The 21,442-nt window shown below is 37.8% G+C and overlaps 1 protein-coding gene across 1 annotated transcript in view; it reads right to left on the bottom strand.

Annotated features, from left to right (window-relative positions):
* The window catches only part of LOC115417201 (gastrin-releasing peptide receptor-like), a 33,318-nt gene that overhangs the window by 11,414 nt on the left and 462 nt on the right, over window positions 1-21,442 (bottom strand). The window contains exon 2 of the mRNA XM_030131209.1: window positions 5,521-5,895. Coding sequence (XP_029987069.1) covers window positions 5,521-5,895 — 375 coding nt within the window. The remainder of the gene's footprint in view (window positions 1-5,520; window positions 5,896-21,442) is intronic.

The following is a 21,442-nucleotide window of genomic DNA, read 5'->3' as shown; positions in this document are numbered from 1 at the left end:
AGGGAAGCCCGGCTTCCCCTAAAATTACGAAAATTAAATGGTTAAATATGTACAGTTGTGTTGACATTTCACTGACTACAAATGTGTTAGAACACGTTCATCTCACGGACGAGTTCGTTCAGAATCAGCTTCATCACAAATCAGTGGACTGAGTGGAACAGTTTTTTTCATTGCCTCAAAACTGGACGGTAAAACTGGATGGATAAATGCCACGATGTTGTCCCGCCCCCGGACGCCCGACGTCTCTGGGGGTGAATGGAGCTGTGGGCGGAGCTCGGCCGGGCTGGACGCTGGGCTTCCACGTGCTGATTGGAGGATCAGTAAAAAGGCTGAATCCTGTTTGATTGACAGCTATTTTGAGATCTACTCCTTCACTGACAGTTCAGTTTAATACCGTCACACATTCTGCTGTGAAATCAAGAGAGAAACCACTACGAAATTACTCGTTCATTTCTTGCACTGTAAATAAAACACACTCACTGGACTTCCTTGTTTCAATTTAACATAATTTCAATGTTTTCTTGTTTACTTGGTACGATATAACCATTTTCTTAAAAAGGAACGGAGGGCCAAATTTATGTTTAAATAACTTGAATTTTTTTGATGTAAGCCGACAATGAGCTTCCCCTGTCTGAAAGACGAGCAGCCGCCACCGGTATATAGAGACCCAAACAGTTTATAAAGTTTGAATTTGAACCCCCCAGGTTCTGCAAAGCTATCTTTATATTCATTTTGGCAAAAATCAATTGGATTTCTACAACCTGTTTTAATTCCTGCTTAATTTGTTACGTCTATAACTGGTTACGTCACAACATTTGCACTTATAAGGTCAAGACTTCCTATGAATATTTCTCAGAGTACGACATAATTGTTTGTCAGCAGCAGCGGTTGTAGTAAAAACTGGAAATACCTGGAGGGGGCGGGGCATGACGTGGCTCATTTGCATTTAAAGGGCCAGCGCTCAAAATGACCTTTCCGGTGTCATTACTCAGAAATAGGGTTGCAGATGGACCTGTGGAGTTGAATGAATGAAGAATTCAGACCCAAGCAGAGCATTTACAGTTTATGTAGACCACAGGGAAATGTTTTAAAATGCATAATTCCATTTAAAAAAAAGCAAAATATCACTCCTTTAAATGGCAGTGCTGTGTTACAAAAAATCATTCAGTGTTTTATAAGACGTTTGGGTCTCAGAGGATGTGACCAGCATGTTTGCATTTCTATGCTGGAGGAGGTAAATGTCAACAAACCCTGAACTGTCTCGATTTATATTGCCTAGCAACAAAAAAAAAAGAACATCCAAACCTGGATTTAACTAAACAGACAATTCAGAGCGTTCTATTGGATGATTACTGCAGTGAGCAATATCAGGGTGAGAAGAGAAGGGGATGAAGTGATTACCCATCATGCCTAGTTTAATGATCACGGGGATATTGCATAAGATAATTGAAATGATGCCATGGTGAATGCATCCAATAATTAAAAACTAACAGTGGCTTGATGAAATATTGAATCTGAGATTTTCTTTTTTTTTTTTTTGTTTTTGGTCAGGGTGGAAAAAAATCAGCAAGAGCAGTTTTTGTTAAAGGCACTTTTATGAAACATTACTGTTCAGTAAAATGACAAATCCTACCGAGGACATATAAATCCAAACTGCACAAGTGACAGAAAAATGGAAATACCAAGCAGACAATGTCGGCCAATCAGCACTCACATCTCCAGAAATGATTCCTCTCTGATACATAATGAACCGTCACCCACTTGTTGAACACCTTCCTGCTGCTGCACTGTGTAATGATGGATGATTGATTTCTGCACACAAAGAAGGTTGTCCAGCAAAATAAAGTTAAACCTTTGAGCCCTGTAGCTTATTTCCTTTCCTATAATCGCATTATTTCATAGTGTGAAGCAGACTGTGCATACTGTATAGCATTAGCTGGGCTGTTTTCATGAGGTGAGCGGCTACAGTTAATTGGGTTTGAACAAGAATAGCTCAAAAGGTAAGATATTATTTAATAAGCTTGAAAAGATGTAATTTCTGCCTTCTGTCTTTGAATAGAGTTATGTGTCCAACCACTGCAGATAAGAAAAAAAAAACTAAACTACCCTTTGTATTCCTGCAAATGTGTGTGTTGCATATTTTACAGAAATGCTTAAAAAATGTTGCTAATTCCAGCCGTGAATTGCCATGGATCGACAGAGGTGTAACTATAGTGGCAGGTTGAAACAGGGCTAAATAATTCACAGTAATTATCACAGTAAATGTCAGATTATTACAGTATTTATTTTCAGTTTAAAGGTAGACTTTTGTTCCTGAGTGGAAGAAACCAGGTGGAGGTTTTAAATTAACTGCCAGATATGAGACAACATGAAAAGATGTAAACGTTACAACAAGCTAAATATTTGTGGATTTAAAGTTATCTTTACTATCAGAATAAACACCAAACAGCAGAATATTTCACAAATCTACAGGCAGAATAGTCCAAACGGTTGTACCAATGAAGACATTTGTTCAACAGTAAAATATGTAAGAGCTACATTTTTTTTTTTAATAAAGTATTTTAAAGGGATTTATCATCATCAAACATTATCAGGATATAAAATTGATCATGCTAACTATTTATTATCAAGGATTGTTCAGATACAATTAAAGGATAATTCAAGAACCACAGACATTCATTCAGATATTGTGACGAATAGAAAAAGATGGGCTGAGGGGGTGGGAGTATATACAGTAAGTTGTACTTCATCCTGCTCCTTTTCAAATAATAATAATAATAATAATAATAATAATAATAATAATGATGAATTAGATTTCTATTGTGCTTTTTGGGACAGTCAAAGTGCTTTACATCATTGACCCATAATTAATTCGCTCTCACATTCTCCCTCTGGTGGTGGTAAACTACATCTGACAGAAGCGTGGCTGCCATTTCACACCTATGGACCCTCCAACCACCAAACGTTCATACAGGCAAAGAGGGTGAAGTGTCTTGTCTAAGGACACAACAGACTGGGACAGAGCAGGATTCAAACTGCCAACCCTTCGGTCACTGGACAACCTGCTCTACCTCCTGAGCCATGGCCACCCCACAATGTTTGTTTTTTTTGTTGTTTTTTTTACTTGTCCTTGCTGTTTTTGGTTTTTTGATATTCAAAATAATTATTTTAACCCTTTCATGCATGAATTATGAGAACCTTAGTCAAGATTTTTTTTACCTGATTGTTTTCATTCCTCTTTAGGCATGACAGAAAAAAAAACAAAAAAAAAAAACAATGCGATTGAACTGTTTTTAATGAATGTATTTTTCGCGAAGTTAGAAAAACCATGAAACAAAGAAACATGTATATCAGAAAGTGATGTACTGTGTGACAGTTATAAAATAAAACATTTTCAATGCAGCTAATCTGATGTGACTAGTTGTTACTCACTTCATGGAGATAATATGCAAAAAAAAAAAATAAGTAAACTGTTTTTCTTATGGTCTAATTGCAGTTAGCAGCTGATTTACACTAAAACATGTTAGTGCAGATCAGGATTATCAAAAACAGCAAAATTACAGTAATGGTCTGAATATCAGTGTATGGGATGGTGCATTAGCGTCCACTGTGTTGGCTGAAATGGAACTAAAACAACAAAACCAGTGAATATACAAGAGAACAGCTGGAGAAGAACTGTCCACTGGAGTGACCAGTATGCATGAAAGGGTTAATACTATTTATCCCATTTTTAGAACTTTTTGCTAAAACATGACATCTAACTAAAACTTAGTTTATTGGGGCCGAAACTGACAGAAATCAAACAACATAATTCTGCATGCAGCCTTTTTTCAAGCAGCCAAGTCAAGTAATATTTGTCCTGCATGACATGTGAGGGGTAACTTAACTTCCAGTGTAGTTTTTGCAGCTCAGTTGGTTGTTTATGATACAAATTTACACTGAGGGGGCAGGAGTTATCAATAAAGTACTCATTTTACTGCAAGTTACACAAAACCTGAGGGTGAGGACAGCTAAATGGTTCCTGTTTCCAGATCACATACAGGCGCTGAAAAGCTTATGCAGAAATGTAGAACTGAGAGAGACCAGAGACAAGGGGATAATAGATGTTAGCGCTTGAGCTTTCATTCATGCATATTTAAACCTCTCACCCACACACAAATGACTAAAATCATAGTAATTAAAAAAAAAGACTGTGATATTTTCAGCTGTTTTCTGGAGTTAGAAGCACATCATGCCATTGACAGACACCTCAGATTTTCCACTGCACTGATTTAAAAAGAAAATATTATGTACTATATCACCTGGATGCAAGGGTTAATGTTAATGAAAACAAATGCATTGGTTAGAAATAAAGCCATATTTGATTTTGTGGGATTTTCCCTGCTGTTAAAAGGAGGACACATAACAGGTGCATGTCGGCAATTATAGTCCAATAATCCTACATAATCAATACGGTTAAACATTTGCTTTCTATTATGGTGGAACAGCATAGGTGAAAACTTTGGACACATGCCAGTTATAGCATTTAAAGACAAAATAAGGTGATATTGGTGTATTTTGACTGCACTGGCATATATATATATATATATATATATATATATATATATATATATATATATATATATATATATATATATATATGTATGGGGTTTGATAATGATTCAAGATTCAAAGCATTGTGTGTACAGTAAAGAAACAGATTTTCCTGTACAATGAAAATCTTACTTTGTCATCCACACTGAATGCCACAAGAATTTAAGATAAGTGTAAAAGTATAAGTATAAAAAATTGGAATAGAATAATTTAACAAGGAAGTTACACAACCAAAACAAAGTGGCATTTAAAAATGGTGTGCAAAAGAAAAAGAGCATAAAAATATAAGCTACTATTACTAAGAGAAAAATATATATTTACATAAATGTGCAACATCTGGTAATTATGCACACTGTCAGAGGTAAATGTCATACAGCATGTGCAAAACTGCCTGAGGTAGGTGAGATGTTAAAGACTCAAAGCATTGAGTGTCCAGTAAAGAAACAGATTTTCCTGTGCAATGAAAATCTTACTTTGTCATCCACACTGAATGCCACAGGAATTTAAGGTAAGTGTAAAAGTATAAGTATAAAAAATTGGAATAGAACAATTTAACAAGGAAGTCACACAACCAAAACAAAGTGGCATTTAAAAATGGCGTGCAAGAGAAAAAGAGCATAAAAATATAAACTACTATTACTAAGAGAAAAATATATATTTACATAAATGTGCAATATCTGGTAGTTATTCACACTGTCAGATGTAAATTTAACACAGCATGTGCAAAACTGCCTGAGGTAGGTGAGATGTTCATGCGCAAAATTCTCAGAAATAGCAGTCTGATGTATGTGATAAACAGTCTGATGTATGTGATAAACAGTCTGATGTATGTGATAAACAGTCTGATGTATGTGATAAACAGTCTGATGTATGTGATAAACAGTCTGATACATAAGGTACAGGATCAGACCCAAAAAGCATCCGTACCTGTCAGCAGACAAAGCTGTGAGGGTGAACACAGACACTCCGACAGAGGTAAGCTGGATGAAGGGGATGACTTTGCAGCCCACTCTGCCGAACAGCCACTCCTCTGACAGGTACCGGCTGGCGTCCACCGGAGCGCAGGTCACCAGCAGCAGAACGTCCCCGAGCGCCAGGCTGGACATGAACAGGTTGGGCACATTACGGATGGACTTGGCAGAGCAAAATGTCTTAATAAGCGTGATGTTGCCGATTAGACCCAAAACACTGATCACACCGTAAACCGAAGCGATGGCCACACCGGTGAACCACATCGTCCGTGCAGAGCTTTGGTGCGCAGTGACGCAGCGCGACGCGTTTGGGTACACACGCTCCATCTGCCTTCAGCCAAAGAAAGTGGTCACCAGAGAGATGTGTGCAGGCGCAGACTGAAGACTCACACTGTGTTCGTAGTTTGGTGAATGTTTGGTCCAACTTTGAGGTTGTGTGTCGTGTCCTACACTCTGAAAAACACAGGTACACTGTAAGCCTGGAATGTGTATTTACGAAAATGCTTTAATTACAATGTACTTAAATGCTTTAAGCTTTATTACATGACTATAAAATGTTCAGTATATTCTACTAATTTGTAGACATAGTCGAAAGTACAAAAATTTTTAAGTTGAATGGATTAAAATCACTAAGTTTTAGTCATGACCACACCTTTTTATCTTGACTTTGCATTGTGGGTATTGGGCATGTTGTTGAAAATGTGTTATTTTTATGTGCAGGGGTTCAGTGGGGTTGTGGTGTTAGTGTTAATTTAGACTTCAGGTGTGTATGGCAGTGTTTGTTTGACTTTTTGCATTTGTTTTTGTGTTTTTGTAGAGCTGCACCATGAGTCAGAGCCAGAGGAAGAACTATGGCTTTCCCGTTCATTTCTACTTGGTCTCAGTTCTAACATATCCAAACTATTTAACATGTGGGAAGTGTATCCTGAATTGCAATTGAGAATTATGATTCTTCCTGCCTGGCTTACATCTACATAATAATATCTAACATTGACTAAGTATATGGAGTGATACATTTAGCAAAATAATTTAGTTTCAGTTACCTTGGAAATGAGCTGAATGAACTGATGATATTCAGTCTAATGATTCTACGAAGTAACTGACGTTGCAACAAATTTCAAGTTAAATTAACTTGGCATTTAGTGTGTTGTACTTAAAGTAGCAAATCCATTCAGATCATGCATTTAAGTTTAATACACTCAAGTTTTCATCACTCATTACTTAAATTTTTTAAGGCAACCGGTTAACTCAAATTTTCAAAGTAAACTCAACTTATTTGGTCTAACAGTGTACCAGCTTGTACTTCAAAGGGTACAAATGCTTGTCGCTGGGGGTGTACTTTTTTGAGAGACATTTCTGTACCTTTAGTACTTTACATAGAAAGAAAACTCTCAAATAGTTGATAATGCCATGATGTTTAAAGTTTGAACTGGTGGCCTAATTGAGGAAAAAAAAACAAAAAAAACGGCATAGGCAAGCTACGACATCAAGACATGGAGGTGTGAATGAAAACTGGATAAAACAGAGATTATGGCAATAATCAGAGGTTCTAATAAGATAAATAAATTATTAGGCTATTATCTTTAAGCTAATTGGGCTATTAAATTAAAACACAAATTATTATTAAATATAATATAGACTAATTACAGTATGATATATAATAAATAATGTGCTAAGCCTAATGTTTAAACTCTAATTCGTCCTACTGTTCAGTTCTCCTAGCCTATAGCCTATTCTCATGGTCTACACACAGTTTTTAATGCTGCAGGGTACCTTATAGTACACATTTGTACTTTACAGAACTTTGGAGCCTTTTTCATAGTCTAAAGGTGCAATTCTGGCCTCCTAAAGACCAATATTGTACTTTTGAGAGAATATTCTTTAAAAATGTACTTATAGGTACATAAATGTTCTGATCTTGTACCTCTGTTTTTGAGAGTGTATACTCAGGTTAAGAGTGTGTGGCTCCACTAAGGGCTACCGTCCATTCCAGCCAATGGTACAATAAGCACAAGATAAAGAATAATCAATATGTGGCTCTGTGCTGTTTGAATTAAAGACAGAAAGTAGCAGAGTGATAAGATAAGGGTTACTGGAGAATTATTGTTAATCATTTAAGGGATTTTAAAGGTTGGTAAAAAAAAACAGCATGGACAATATTCATTGTTTTTGTGTTTTTACCTCCGCCAAGGAGCTTATGTTTTTGTTGGCGTTGGTTTGTTTGTCTGTTTGTTTGTCTGTGTGCAAGATAACTCAAAAAGTTAAGGACGAATTTGGATGAAAATTTCAGGAAATGTTGATACTGGCACAAGGAACAAATTATTAAATTTTAGTGGTGATCAGGGATGGGGGGCCATGGGGGCCCACTGATCTGCCTTGGTGGAGGTCTGCGCTGTCTTTTCTAGAAAAGCACTCGGAGAGCGCAGACCTCCGCCAAGGCCGATCAGTCCATGTGCAAGATAACTCAAAAAGTTATGGAAGGATTTAGATGAAAATTTCAGGAAATGTCGATACTGGCACAAGGAACAAATGATTAAATTTTGGTCACTTTTCTAGAAAAGCATTCGGAGAGCGCAGACCTCCGCCAAGGCAGATCAGTGGGCCCCCGTGGCACCCCCACCCCTGATCACCACCAAAATTTTATCATTTGTTCCTTGTGCCAGTATCAACATTTCATGAAATTTTCATCCAAATCTGGGGCAATGATCTGCCTTGGCGGAGGTCTGCGCTCTCCCAGTGCTTCTATTTTTTTCTTTTTTTTTTGTCTTTCATTTCTGCACATGTTGAATGGAGGTGATTACTTTTGACAGTATTGTATGACAAATCCTTAAATCTATCTATCTATCTATCTATCTATCTATCTATCTATCTATCTATCTATCTATCTATCTATCTATCTATCTATCTATCTATCTATCTATCTATCTATCTATCTATCTATCTATCTATCTATCTATCTATCTATCTATCTTCCAAGTAAATATTACAAACACGCTCTCCAACAAAACAAAGAAAAAGACAAAGGAGAAGGCTGGAATTTACACTTATTTTCTTCCCTCAAATATGTAAATATGAGTAGAATGGAACAAAACAGAAATTAGACAATTTAGAAAGAGTCTACACCCTCTGCTAATAAATGTTTTTTAATCTCTTTGTCTAAAAAATTCTCAATTGTATGTATCTATAGACATACCTGTCAAATTTTAAGGTTTCCTCCTCAGTCAGTAATGTTTAATCTGAGTAAATGGGACCAAATTTAGGAAATTGGGAAAGTCATATTAGAGGTTTGCTGTCATTTTTTAATTATATTCCTTGACAATTTCATGTGATATTTTAAGTGATTCTCCCAAACTAGTATTGTCTTCCCTTTGTTCCAACTCAGATGTTTTCCCCTCTCATTGCTTCCAAAAGTAGGAATAATAAATAAATGTTGAAGTGAAAACAAATTTTCACTTTGATAAGAAGTGAACAACAAAAGGATTAAAGAATAAAAAGGGGGAAATATCTGAATACCTTCTATAGGCACCCTAGTTTATGTTCTTCCTTTACTCCAATAAGCCCCTTCAGTTCATTATGTTGTCTGATTTCTTGAGCTAGATGTTTGATAAATGGTGCAAAGAGAGCGAGGTTAAAGCCTTGGTGTATGCTTCTATAAGGTGAAATGCTTTCTGTAAAATGTCTATTTATGGTTTTCTTTGCAGCTGGGTCACTATGTAAAGCCTGCATACATGTAATGAACAGATCATTAAAGGCCAACCTTTTCTGCCTTCTGTGGAGGAAAGGCCAGCAGACTGTCAAATCCCTTTGCTGCATCAAGGATTACCAGGGCCATACTTGGATGTTGTTTATTAACGGGTTCTTTAACTGCCTAAGACCCAGCTATGGGTTTTCTGTCCGCATTTGAGGACAAGAGTTTCACAACTTTAACCAAAAAAAAAAAAAAGAAAAGAAAAGAAAACTGTACCACACAAAAATGTACCAAGAGAAAGCAACAAGTTTCATTTACTCAGTTGTTCATTTTGGTGCAGACATGTTCACTATCCTTTAATTTTTTATGTGAGTGACGGACAAACCTTTTCTTGCTTATATGTAAAGATTTTTTACCAAATTTAAACTATGTATTCACTTTAACCATTTTCTCATGAAGGTTGTTTTATAAATCATCTATATTTTTCTGTAATAAGAGGGATTTTTTTTTTTTTTTTTATCATCTTTGAATACTTTAGGGTTTCAGAAGAATTTACAAAGTCATTAGTGTAGTATGAAGAGGAGCAGTCCTACAACTGACCCCTGGGGGACTCCAGATTTGAAGATTTTATTTTGAGATTTGTGACGATTTGTGACAATAAATATTGCTCCTTTTCATACAATTGACTTCTAAACCAACTGTGAATTATGCCCCTGAACCCATGATGTGGAAGTTTGTTGATAAGAATTTCAAAGTCAATGCTGTTGAACTCTTAAAGTGCAAATAGCAACACTTACCTCACAGGTGTTTTTTTTTTTTTTTTTTTTTTTAATTGATTTATTTATTTTTTCAGACACATAAATTCCAAATTTGAAATCACAATTTCTCCAGCATTTCAGGATTTTGAGCTATGCACAAGTCAATATATAGCCATTAGCTACATATCACACCGGTATCCTAAATGATCAAAATTCACATGGATTTCAATATCTCAAAAAGTTGTGGTGTAGTCCAAAGTGAACTCTAAATTTCAGCTGAACTCTAAATGTCAAAAGTCCCATATTCCCCTCAAACCTCAGCTTTCTACAATATACAGACTGGGATTCATTTCAACAAGAGGCGCAAAATGTCGTGTGCAACTATAAAGTCTTAAATTAGGATCAACTATTTGAGGGGTTGAACAGAAACATATGAATGCATGGGTTGGACAAAATAAGTGACCTATCTGGGTGTGTTCTCAGGTACAGGACAAAATAAGATGTGATGGATCCAGCATCTTTGACTTGCAGTTGGCAATGCTTTTATTTGTCCCTTGAGTGTAGCTACTGTAGCTGAAAATTAAAACAAAAGGCAACGGTTGCAGCCGAGTTCACCGCTATTGTTGATGTTATTTCTGTGGTCACGTATATATGTAGGAATGCAAATGGATACAGGAAGATCATGATAAAGATTGTTCATCAGTCCCAAATCATGAGTCCAAGGCCCAATCCCAATTCACCCCTTGGCCCGCCCCCTTACCCCTCCCCCTTGGCCCTTGCACTTGGCACTACCCCTTGAAACGGAGCTGCAAAGGTTAGGGGTTGAAACATTCTCCTCTGAAATGGGACAACCCTTTGAGACCTGTTATGTCATCAGCAGTCATCGATATAGAAACAAATGCAACAGCTTCGTTTACAAAAGAATTCACCATGCAGTCAGCAGCCGTAACCGTCTGTGTCGCATGGGCTTTGGTCGTCTTTTTGTGGCTATCAACCATAATCACACTGCTGCACTGCTTTTGCTGTGTTTACTTCCATCTTGCCGATGATTCAAACAGAATTATGGGTGATTTCTCATACCCCTTCCTTTGTAGTCTGGTCCTGAAAAGTCTCAGGGGCCAAACAGCCCTCCCCCTTAGCCCTTCCCCTCCAACTCATCAAGAATCGGGACACCCATACCCCTTCATGTGAGCGCGCAAAATAGAGGGGGAGGGCCAAGGGATGAATTGGGATTCAGTCCAAGTCAAATCTCAAGTCACTCATCTCCTCATCTCTGGATGTAAGTGATGATCATCCAGATGTTTCTGACATGGAAGCCAGGTACCAAGGGGCTTCAACCCAAACATGATAGTGATACAGTTGGTTTTACAGCAGTAAACTGTCACAGCCACAAAAACAGGAGACAGTCTGAGACGTTTTGGAACAATTTAGAGCCAAGCTGAAGGACTCTAACACTTTCATTCTTCATCTGGGCTTTATGTTCATATCCATAAGTAAATGTAGCACCTCATCTTCAGACTGTGAATACACAATGAAATGCATTGGTAAAAGACTGGAACAGTTGTGTTTTTTTTACCTCCGCCAAGGAGGTTCTGTTTTTGTCTGCGTTGGTTTGTCTGTCTGTTTGTGTGCCAGATAACTCAAAAAGTTATGGACGGATTTGGATGAAAATTTCAGGAAATGTTGATTCTGGCACAAGGAACAAATGATTAAATTTCGGTGGTGATTGGGGGTGGGGGGGGTGGGGGGCACTGATCTGCCTTGGTGGAGGTCTGCGCTCTACGAGTGCTTTTCTAGAAAAGACACCGCAGACCTCCGTCAGGCAGATCAGTGGCCCCCCCACCCCCAATCACCACCAAAATTTAATCATTTGTTCCTTGTGCCAGTATCAACATTTCTGAAATTTTCATCCAGATCTGGAGCACTGATCTGCCTTGGCGGAGGTCTGCGCTCTCCGAGTGCTTCTAGTTTACATGAGTATTTAACTCTAAATTCTGCTGTGCTGGAGATATGACTCCAGATTTGGAATCAACTTATCCAATTTTGTCAAAGTCAAATAGTTAATAAAATTTACCAATAAGAATATACTGTTTAACAGTGATATTTGTTTATTTTTTAATTTAGAAGTGTAACAGAGTTCTGCTTCCACTTGCCCTCCACATATCAGTTGTATGGGTGGTCATTCAGGGGCTCCTTCTTCTGGCTAGTGGAAATGGAAGTCAGTCAGCTGACGAGGGATGCTCAGGGGTCGGTGTATATGCTTGGTCCGCTACAGGAACAAAGTTTATTAATCATAAATTCCAATTGTAATTGGAAAAGAGCTTTTTCAGCACATATAATATTGTGTAGTGATCGCTTTGAAGTACATTTGTTATAGTTGATATTGCTGGATCATACGTTTAGCGACGTTGTAATGTGCTAAGCTAATTGTGCTAACTCTTTTGTAGCTGAGACCGAGCCGCTGCCTACCGTGACTGACCCATTACAAACCTTTGTTCTGTATGTTCAGAATAAATCCGCCATAAGTGAGACCTGTGCCACCTCCTTCTTTCATCCTGTGGGACACAACCGGGAAACCACACAATGCAGACGAAAATAAGCACGCAGGTAACAGAAGCACACTGTAAAAGATAGAGTGTCTCTGTTACTTTTTATACCTTATTGTTGAGTACCTTATACAGAGTTCATCTCAACCAAAGAAAGACAATGAGGACCACCAGATTTTGGAGGTAACATCCTAACTATGCCAGGTAAATGTTGAATAGCTGTTAGGCTGGACTGGCAGACAAACTCTGCCCAAAACATAACCTTTCCCATACCATCACAGATTGTTCTTTTGACCTTTTAAATAATGTGCTATAATGTGAGCTCAGTTCACATTTGGCATCAGAAACCATGGCCCGTCTCATCTAAAAGCAGTTCTGATGCACTCGACCAGAGGGTGATGATCCTATTCACAGTCTGACTGGTCAGATTCACCTGATCTCTCCATGGCTCCTCATTGTGCTATTCTGCCTCTGACAAGTATCCTGGGGCCAGAGCTGAAAGACCGCTAACAAGCCACCAGCAGGCACTCGAGGCAACAGTATCCGTGAAAGACCCCTCACGGGTGATGCACTGAAAGATTTTTTTATATTTTTTTTACAGATAAAAACACAGAAACAATGATGGAAAAGCAATCCAGCAGAGTGTAATATGCACAGACAAAGGAGTATCCTTAATCCATGTTTATCTCCAAGGTTGTCAAGAGCTGCGAGACAATTAAGTGTGCTTAAATGATCTGAAGTAGAAAAAAAGGCTTTGTGGGTTTGGAGTCAACATGTGGAAATGAGATAAGACCCCTGAGTGAATAAAGGATGAAATTGGTAACAGTGCAGAAGAGAAGGAAAAGGAGGCGAAGTCAGACAGAAAAGGAAATGTAGAGGTTAAAAGAAGACATAGAAGTACAGGCATAAACATTCTGACTTGCACATGTGCTGAAAAAAACACAAATGCACACAATAAATATTTGAGCATCTTTTGATGGTTCTAATGAATTGTGGCTGTGAAATACAATAATGCAACATTAATATAAGAAAAAGGTCCTGGTGAAGCACAAAATATCATGAAAATGATGCGACGCTCTCGTAATGATCAGACAGTAAATACCATATGTTGCAGCAGAAATGCACGGCTCAGTTATCTTTATACTTATGTCAAACAATGTCCTCTTAATGCTGGTGAATCAACGTAGAGTGGGGAACGTAAGGCTGTAAAAATGGAACCGTCAATGCAACAGGTTCTATGGATAAAAGATAAAACCTTCACAGTGAAAAGAGAAAAATACTGTTTATAAATACTGTTAATTTTTCCTATTAAAGAGTAAAATACACTAAGCTATGATGTGCATTGGGTAAAAGTTTGGAAATATTATGGTAGCGCATAATAAATTTGTCAACATGACACAAAATTTATGTTCTGGGTCTTGAGCAAAAACGTTTAGGAAACACTGGCCTACTGGATTATCATCAATATAATTAAAATCACAATAATTAATAGTTTTCTTGTAGATGTAATTACTTAACCCTTTCATGCATGAATTATGAGAGTGTTATTATGAGTGTTTTTATTCCTCCAGGCATTAAAAAACAAAGTGATTAAATTTATTTTATGAACCTATTTTAGACTTAAATTTAGACAGACTTTATTGTCATTCAGATGTACAAGCGTATAAGAACAAAATGTTGTTGCATTTGCTTGCTACAGTATAAAATAACAGAATAAAAATAGAGAATATAGACAGTAAAAATGTAAGATGTGTACACAGTGGAATATAGGCTGTGCAAAAGGCAAAAAAAACAGTGCATTTTTCATGGAGTTGCAAAACTGTCCACTCTGCTAGACATCATGCATTTAATTTTTGAAGCAAAGAAAGGTATTTAGTGATAAAGAGTGTGAAAAGTATGAAATATAAACATTTTAAATGCAGCTAGTCGGATGTTTTCTCACATTTTAACTTACACTAATACTAGTCATTACTGACTTCATGGAAATAATATGCAAAACAAAACAACTTTTTGTTTGAAACTTTTTGTTTAGTTACAGCCTAATAACAATAACAAGCAATTGATTTACGTTTGAACATGTTAGTGCAGATCAGGTTTATGAAGAACAACAAATTTACAGTAATGGTCTGAATGTCAGTGTATGGGATGGTGTGTAAGTGTCCACTGTGTCGGCTGATATGGAACTAAAACAACAAAACCCATGAATTGTCATATCAGTCCCTGGATTTTTTCTTGTTTTGTTTGTTTTGTGTTTTATTTTGTTAGTTTCCCTCATGTGTCTTGTCTGGTGTCTTTACTTCCTCTTTGTCTTCACCTTTGCCCTGATTACCTGACTCCTCCCTGATTGTCTCCACCTGTGTCCAATTGTCTTCTCACCCTCTTGTGTATTTAAACCCTGTGTTTCCCCCTGTTCGTTGCCAGTTCATTTTCAACCCTTGGTGTGATAACTTACCAGCGTTTTTTGATCCTGCCTGTTGTGACCTGTTTTGCCCATCGACCTCTGACTCTGCCTGTTCCTCGTCTGCCTGCTCGTCTGTCTTCGACCTGGTTTGTCCATCACACCTGAGTATACGCCTGACCCCTGTCTGTTCCTCCGCCTTGGTGCCTTTTCCTGGTTTGACCCCTGCCTGGACTATTGGTACGTGAGCCTGCCTGACCCTATGTACGTTTGCCTGTCTGATTGTCTGTCCGTGTATGACCTGGTCTGCCCTCTGATTCTCCTTTGCTCTCTCCTAGTCGGGTTCCCCTCGTGTGCTCCCGACCTGGGCCGTAACATGGTTCACTTAAGATCCGAAGCCGAGACGATTCCCCATCTCAGTCCAGCTGAAGATATATTCATTACCACTCTGTGTGAACCTGTTACTCTGACTATTTCTAATAAATCCCTTTTAATTGTACTCCTGTCTGAGGGTCTTGCATCTGGGTCCAGTACTCGTACTATCTGTCCTAACATGAATATACAAGAGAACAGCTGGAGAAGAACTGTCCACTGGAGTGACCACTATGCATGAAAGGGTAAAAGTTTGTGATACTACAAAAAGTGCTGAGCTGTGTTGTGAAAATTGTGACGCCGCTTGGGTCATTTATTCCATCCTCATTACTTAATCTCAACACATGCAAACAGGTCACATGCACATACAGAACTCTATGCAAAAGACAGTCTGAGCAGAGTCAAGCAGAACACAAAGTCATTGTATGACCTAGATTTGCCTCTCGAGATTAATAGATGCCATATTCTCTGGCACAATACCCCTAATTTTCATACCAGTTTATCATTTGGGCAAAGTGATGCATGGTTTTCAGACAGCAATAACAATTGTCAAAAAAAAAAAGACAAACAAAAGTCAGTCTCAATTAAGATACATGAAATAGTACAAAGGCATTGTGAGTCATGACTAATATGAATTATATTACTAATTAAATTTTGATTATAACAGACTTTTTATAATTAGTTTTTCACAGCTGGCATTTTGACTTACACAACATGATAAAGTAATAGACCTTAATGATAGATCTGCTTTAGCCAAGTGTCACAAGAACAATGGGACAAAGAGCTTGCACTAGGACCAGAACTGTAGAGCGAAGCATCTGGGGTTAATTACCAACACAGTTCTTTTCATACCTGTGTTTTTGTGCACAGTGAAAAGCCAAAATGTCCTCTTACACAAACATGCATCCTATCAGACAAAGTTATTCTGTTATCTTGAAGGAAAGATACTATCTCAAAATTATTATTTAAGTGTTTGGGTTATCATATAGATGTGCAAAAAATGTTGCAAAAGTATTACTTTGTTTTGAATACTGAATACATGAGGTCTGCTCAAACTGTCAGCTCATTTAAATCCAGCCTGAAAACATTGTTTACTGCAGATTTCCCTTAAACTCTTAAATAATGTCTTTTAAATGAACTTTAAAATCACATTTTTACCTCCGCCAAGGAGGTTATGTTTTTGCCAGGGTTTGTTTGTTTGTCTGTCCGTTAGTGTGCAACATAACTCAAAAAGTTATGGACAGATTTGGATGAAATTTTCAGGGTTTGTTGGAAATGGGATAAGGAAGAAATGATTAAATTTTGGTGGTGATCGGGGGTGGGGGGGCCCACGGGGGGGGGCCACTGATCAGCCTTGGCGGAGGTCTGCGCTCTCCGAGTGCTTCTAGTTTTGCTGATGATTTTAATGTCTATTTTAATTTTAATGTTTTTATGCCTCTCCTGTGATGCTTTTTTGTTTTATGTGAAGAACTTTGAATTGTCCTGTGCATGAAATGTGCTATACAAATAAACTTACCTTGCCTTGCTGAAACAAACAGACCGCATAGATTACACTGGGTTACAAAAAAGTGTTTTTTGCAAGTTGTCTGGGTTTTTTCAACTGAATTAGGACCATTTTGCACCGCTAAATCCAAAATGACATCTGTTTTTCTAAATCAGGTCAGGTTTTTTTTGCTAATTTGATTTTGAAAAATTTGATCTTCTCACAAAATATAATAATTAATACCAAAATAAGATTGGTAAGCACACTTTATGAAACTTGTGACTTGATTCCTGTTAGGTACAATGGTGTATTCACCGCAGATGGAGCAGAATACATCAGGCTTATTTTTGCAAGATCTTCTAGTCGAAGCCATTTCATTCACCTGTAATATTAAAAAAAAACATTAATCATAAATTGGCAAAAGTAAAATCTTCAGAACTCATTTACTGCGAGAAATATGAAAGAATTTTGTATCATATGATGTGAAAATGCCCATAAATGTAAGCAAAAATGTTAACAAGCCAATATGTAGCATAGTTCAGAAAGTTGACCTGACTGAGCAAAATGAATGGGATTTTTGGATTCAGCACCAAAATGATCCTAAATCAGCTCAAAAAACTTAAACAATAAATTTGTTGTTGACCAGTGTAATAGACTGTACCTCTACACTTTTAATCCTCACTGGAAAAAGGACTTTTCATTCTGTCAAAGGGTCAGACTTTAATTAGTGGGAGGAGCCGGGGATCAAACTGCTGATGCTGCAGGTACAACTGTCTGCCTCCTCAACTCAAATTGATACAGAAATTAAAAGATTGATCAATTAATTTTAAAAAATTGATTACAGTTTTCCAGAATCAAAGCTTTGTTTCCTTAATTTCACTGCTGGTAAACATTGGTTCCACTGTTGTGTTTCATACACACACTTATTGTGATGTACATGACGCCAGGATCAACACTAACTAACAGGACAAAAAGGCAGAAAATGTCTACTCTGTATGCTCACTTTTCCTTATTGTAACCATCACTTACTCCTTTACACTTTTAAGCTTACACACAAACATTAAAAATATTTACCTCCGCCAAGGAGGTTATGTTTTTGCCAGGGTTTGTTTGTCTGTTTGTTTGTCTGTCTGTTAGTGTGCAACATAACTCAAAAAGTTATGGACAGATTTGGATGAAATTTTCAGGGTTTGTTGGAAATGGGATAAGGAAGAAATGATTACCTTTTGGGGGTGATCGGGGGTGGGGGGGCCCACGGGGGGGCCCACTGATCAGCCTTGGCGGAGGTCTGCGCTCTCCGAGTGCTTCTAGTTGTTTTGTGTTTTTTTAAGTTGTATGTCAGGTCCATCTGAAGTTGTTAGTAAGTTGGATACAAATATGTCGAGGACTACAGTGCACAAGTTATTTAACTTGTTTGTTGTTTATATCTATACATATTTTTATGTGCACTTTAATATTGTCATTATTGCTGTTATTTGTATATATAATTTTTTTTATACATATATTCTTCAACATTTATACTTTTTGTGGTTGTTTCAGCTGGTTTTGGAATAAAAGACAAGTTGTTTGTTCTATTTAGACACGTCTATCAAATTTTTACAATTTTTTTTGCCCTTTCATTTAATTGAATTCAAGAAAATTATCTATAGAATGATTGATTACAAAAATAATTGATTGTTGCAGCTCTAGCTTACAATTGCGAGGGACACTAAGATTGAATACTAATACTATTATTTTACCTGCACTCTCAATGAACAAAGTAAGGATCACTGGGAGTATGAAAAACAAACTATCCATGCAAACTGCTATAGGTATGTTAGAAATATTTACAAAATTACTGTGTAACTACAATTACCTAGTTGCCAAAAACAGATTTTTCTCTAGCTGGAGGCCTGTTATGTGTCCAGGCCAGTGCTTCATCTGCTCCTCAGTCTCTTGACAGCTCTGTGATGTGGGTGTTACAGAGGCAGAACATTAGGTGCTGCACACTTTTAATCCCCCTTGGCCAAATATCGAGTAAGATTCTGTTGAAAGTTACTGCCCTATAATTTAGATTGGATTGTCTCTGTGCAAAACTGATTACATACATATTTATATTTGAAAGTACTCAGTTATTATAATGAAGGATGCACCGATACCACTTTTTTCCAGACCGAGTACGAGTACTTACATTTGAGTACTTGCTGATACCGAGTACTGATACGAGTACTTAATAATCCATTCCAGTTCTTAGTTCCTTTTGTAAGTGTGCATTATTGTCATTAGTCTGACTGGAACAAAGAGCTGCTACTGACATTTAATGTGTTGGAATGAGCGTTTGTCAATTCATCCACCTTAATTAACCAAACTGGACAAATACCACAAAGAAAAGTAAAGTTTTTTGAGAAGAAGAAAGTCAGTAATAACAAACATGGAGACGACTAATGTGATACTAATATTGCTGCGTTTTCGCTAGTAAGGTTTAAAAGTGAAGCTTCAGGAGGTAGGGAAAAGATAAATGAGCGATGAGTCTCGTTTTCACTTCTGCTGGTGGCGGTCCACACTGCTCCGTTCCCCCGGCCCAGCCCTGGGTAGTTGTCCAAAATGTGTCAGTAGTTTTTCTCTAACTTACACAGTGGCTCTTTGAACAGATCCTCTACCTCCACGGTTCCTGCTGGTATTCTCCATCTGGGTACGCATCCGCAAGCACCTGGAAAACGGATGGAATGTATACAGAGGACAGACAGAACGCTGCGTCTGTATCTGTCTGTGTCTGTAACGTTACTTGCAGTCTGCGTTACTTTTATCACCATCATTTTTAAAAAAAAAATCTCCACACTCTTCACACTCCACACACATTATTCCTCCTCCTCGTACCTGCTGCACTGAACTGTGAATGTCACACGGCCATAAGTGGTATCAGTGCATTTGTATCGGATTACTTTTATGAGTGCGAATACGAGTACACATCCTGAGTATCGGAGCCGATGCCAGATACTGGTATCGGATCGGTGCATCCCTAATTATAACTGCACAAGGCCATTGGACCTTGAAAAAGTAGGTCAAGGTCACATATTTTCAATAGTCTTCTGCTTCATGTAAAGATGCATCCACAGGATAAATTTGATGCAGATATCTCAATGCATTCTTCAGATAATGCGATTATGTAGTTGAATGGACAGACAGACAGACAACAAAACAATTACAATACCCCTTCTGCCATTTCTGGGTAAAAACCAAAAGCTGCCGAAAGAGCTGAGGAGGAGGCTCAGGAGTTAAAGCCCCAGATACACCAGAGTCTCACCAGGGGATGACAGAAAAAAGTGTCTGCCAGTGCTCCACCACCAGGAGACATACCGGACAGAAGGGAAAACATCAGTGACCGGCTGTCCCTGGATGAGCTAAGACTAGGTCTGTTGGTGACATTTGGTCTGGTTTCCCATATCTGAAGCCACACTGAAGAGATAAACTGAAGCACCAGTGGCAGTCCATCAGTCTGACCACCATCCTGCACCGACTGATAATTTCACATTAATAATAATAATAATAATAATGAAAATAATAATAATAATAATAATAATCATGATAATAATAATGATAATAATAATAATAATAATAATAATAATAATAATAATAATGGATTAGATTTATATAGCACTTTTCTATTAACGCATACTCAAAGCACGTACAGAACAGTGGCGATTTCTCATAGACTGCAAGGGAGGCCCGGCTTCCCTTAAAATTACGAAAATTAAATGGTTAAATATGTACTGTTGTGTTGACATTTTATTGACTACAAATGTGTTAGAACACGTTCATCTTAAAGATGAGTTTGTTCAAATCAGCTTTATCACAAATCAGCGGACGCGATGTTGTTCACTTCTCCTCCATTCCCGTGTCTGTGTTTTCTCCTCCATCTCTGCTCAGTGCATTTGTCCGTAGACTGTGTCCGTCTCTGGGCTTCAGTGGGACTGAGTGGAACTGGTTTTTTCATTGCCTCTAAACTGGACGATAATTGGATAAATGCCACGATGTTGTCCCGCCCCCGGACGCCGGCCGTCTCTGGGGGTGAATGGAGCTGTGGGCGGAGCTCGGCCGGGCTGGACGCAAGAATCCCACGTGCTGATTGGAGGATCAGTCGAAAGGCTGAATCCCGTTTGATTGACAGCTGTTTTCAGATCTGCTCCTTCACTGACACAGTTCAGTTTAATACCGTCACACATTCTGCTGGGAAAGAGAGAGAGAAACCACTACGAAATTATTCGTTAATTTCTTGCCCTGTAAATAAAACACACTCATTGTACTTTTTTTTTTGTTTCAATTTAACATAATTTCACTGTTTTCTTGTTTCAGTTGCATAATTTAATCATTTCTTGTTCGAGTTTAATATGGTTTTGTAGATAGTTAAATCAGTCAAACTGTCGGCTAGGTCACAGTGAAAGGAGCATCTGTTTAAAAAGGCTGAAGTCTGACACCCACAATGCACTGGGCCAAAGCAATCTGAGCAGAGAGGACACTGGTCCAGTCCCTGGAAAAGACGCCTACTGTGTACGATAAGGTCACTGAGCATTTTCTTAAAAAGGAACGGAGGGACGAATGTATGTTTAAATAACTTGACTTTTTTTTTTTTTTTTTTTTTGATGTAAGCCGACAA

This window comes from Sphaeramia orbicularis, chromosome 3 (assembly GCF_902148855.1).
Source record: "Sphaeramia orbicularis chromosome 3, fSphaOr1.1, whole genome shotgun sequence".
Lineage (NCBI taxonomy): Eukaryota > Metazoa > Chordata > Actinopteri > Kurtiformes > Apogonidae > Sphaeramia > Sphaeramia orbicularis.
This window is presented reverse-complemented; position numbering and strand designations above follow the sequence as displayed.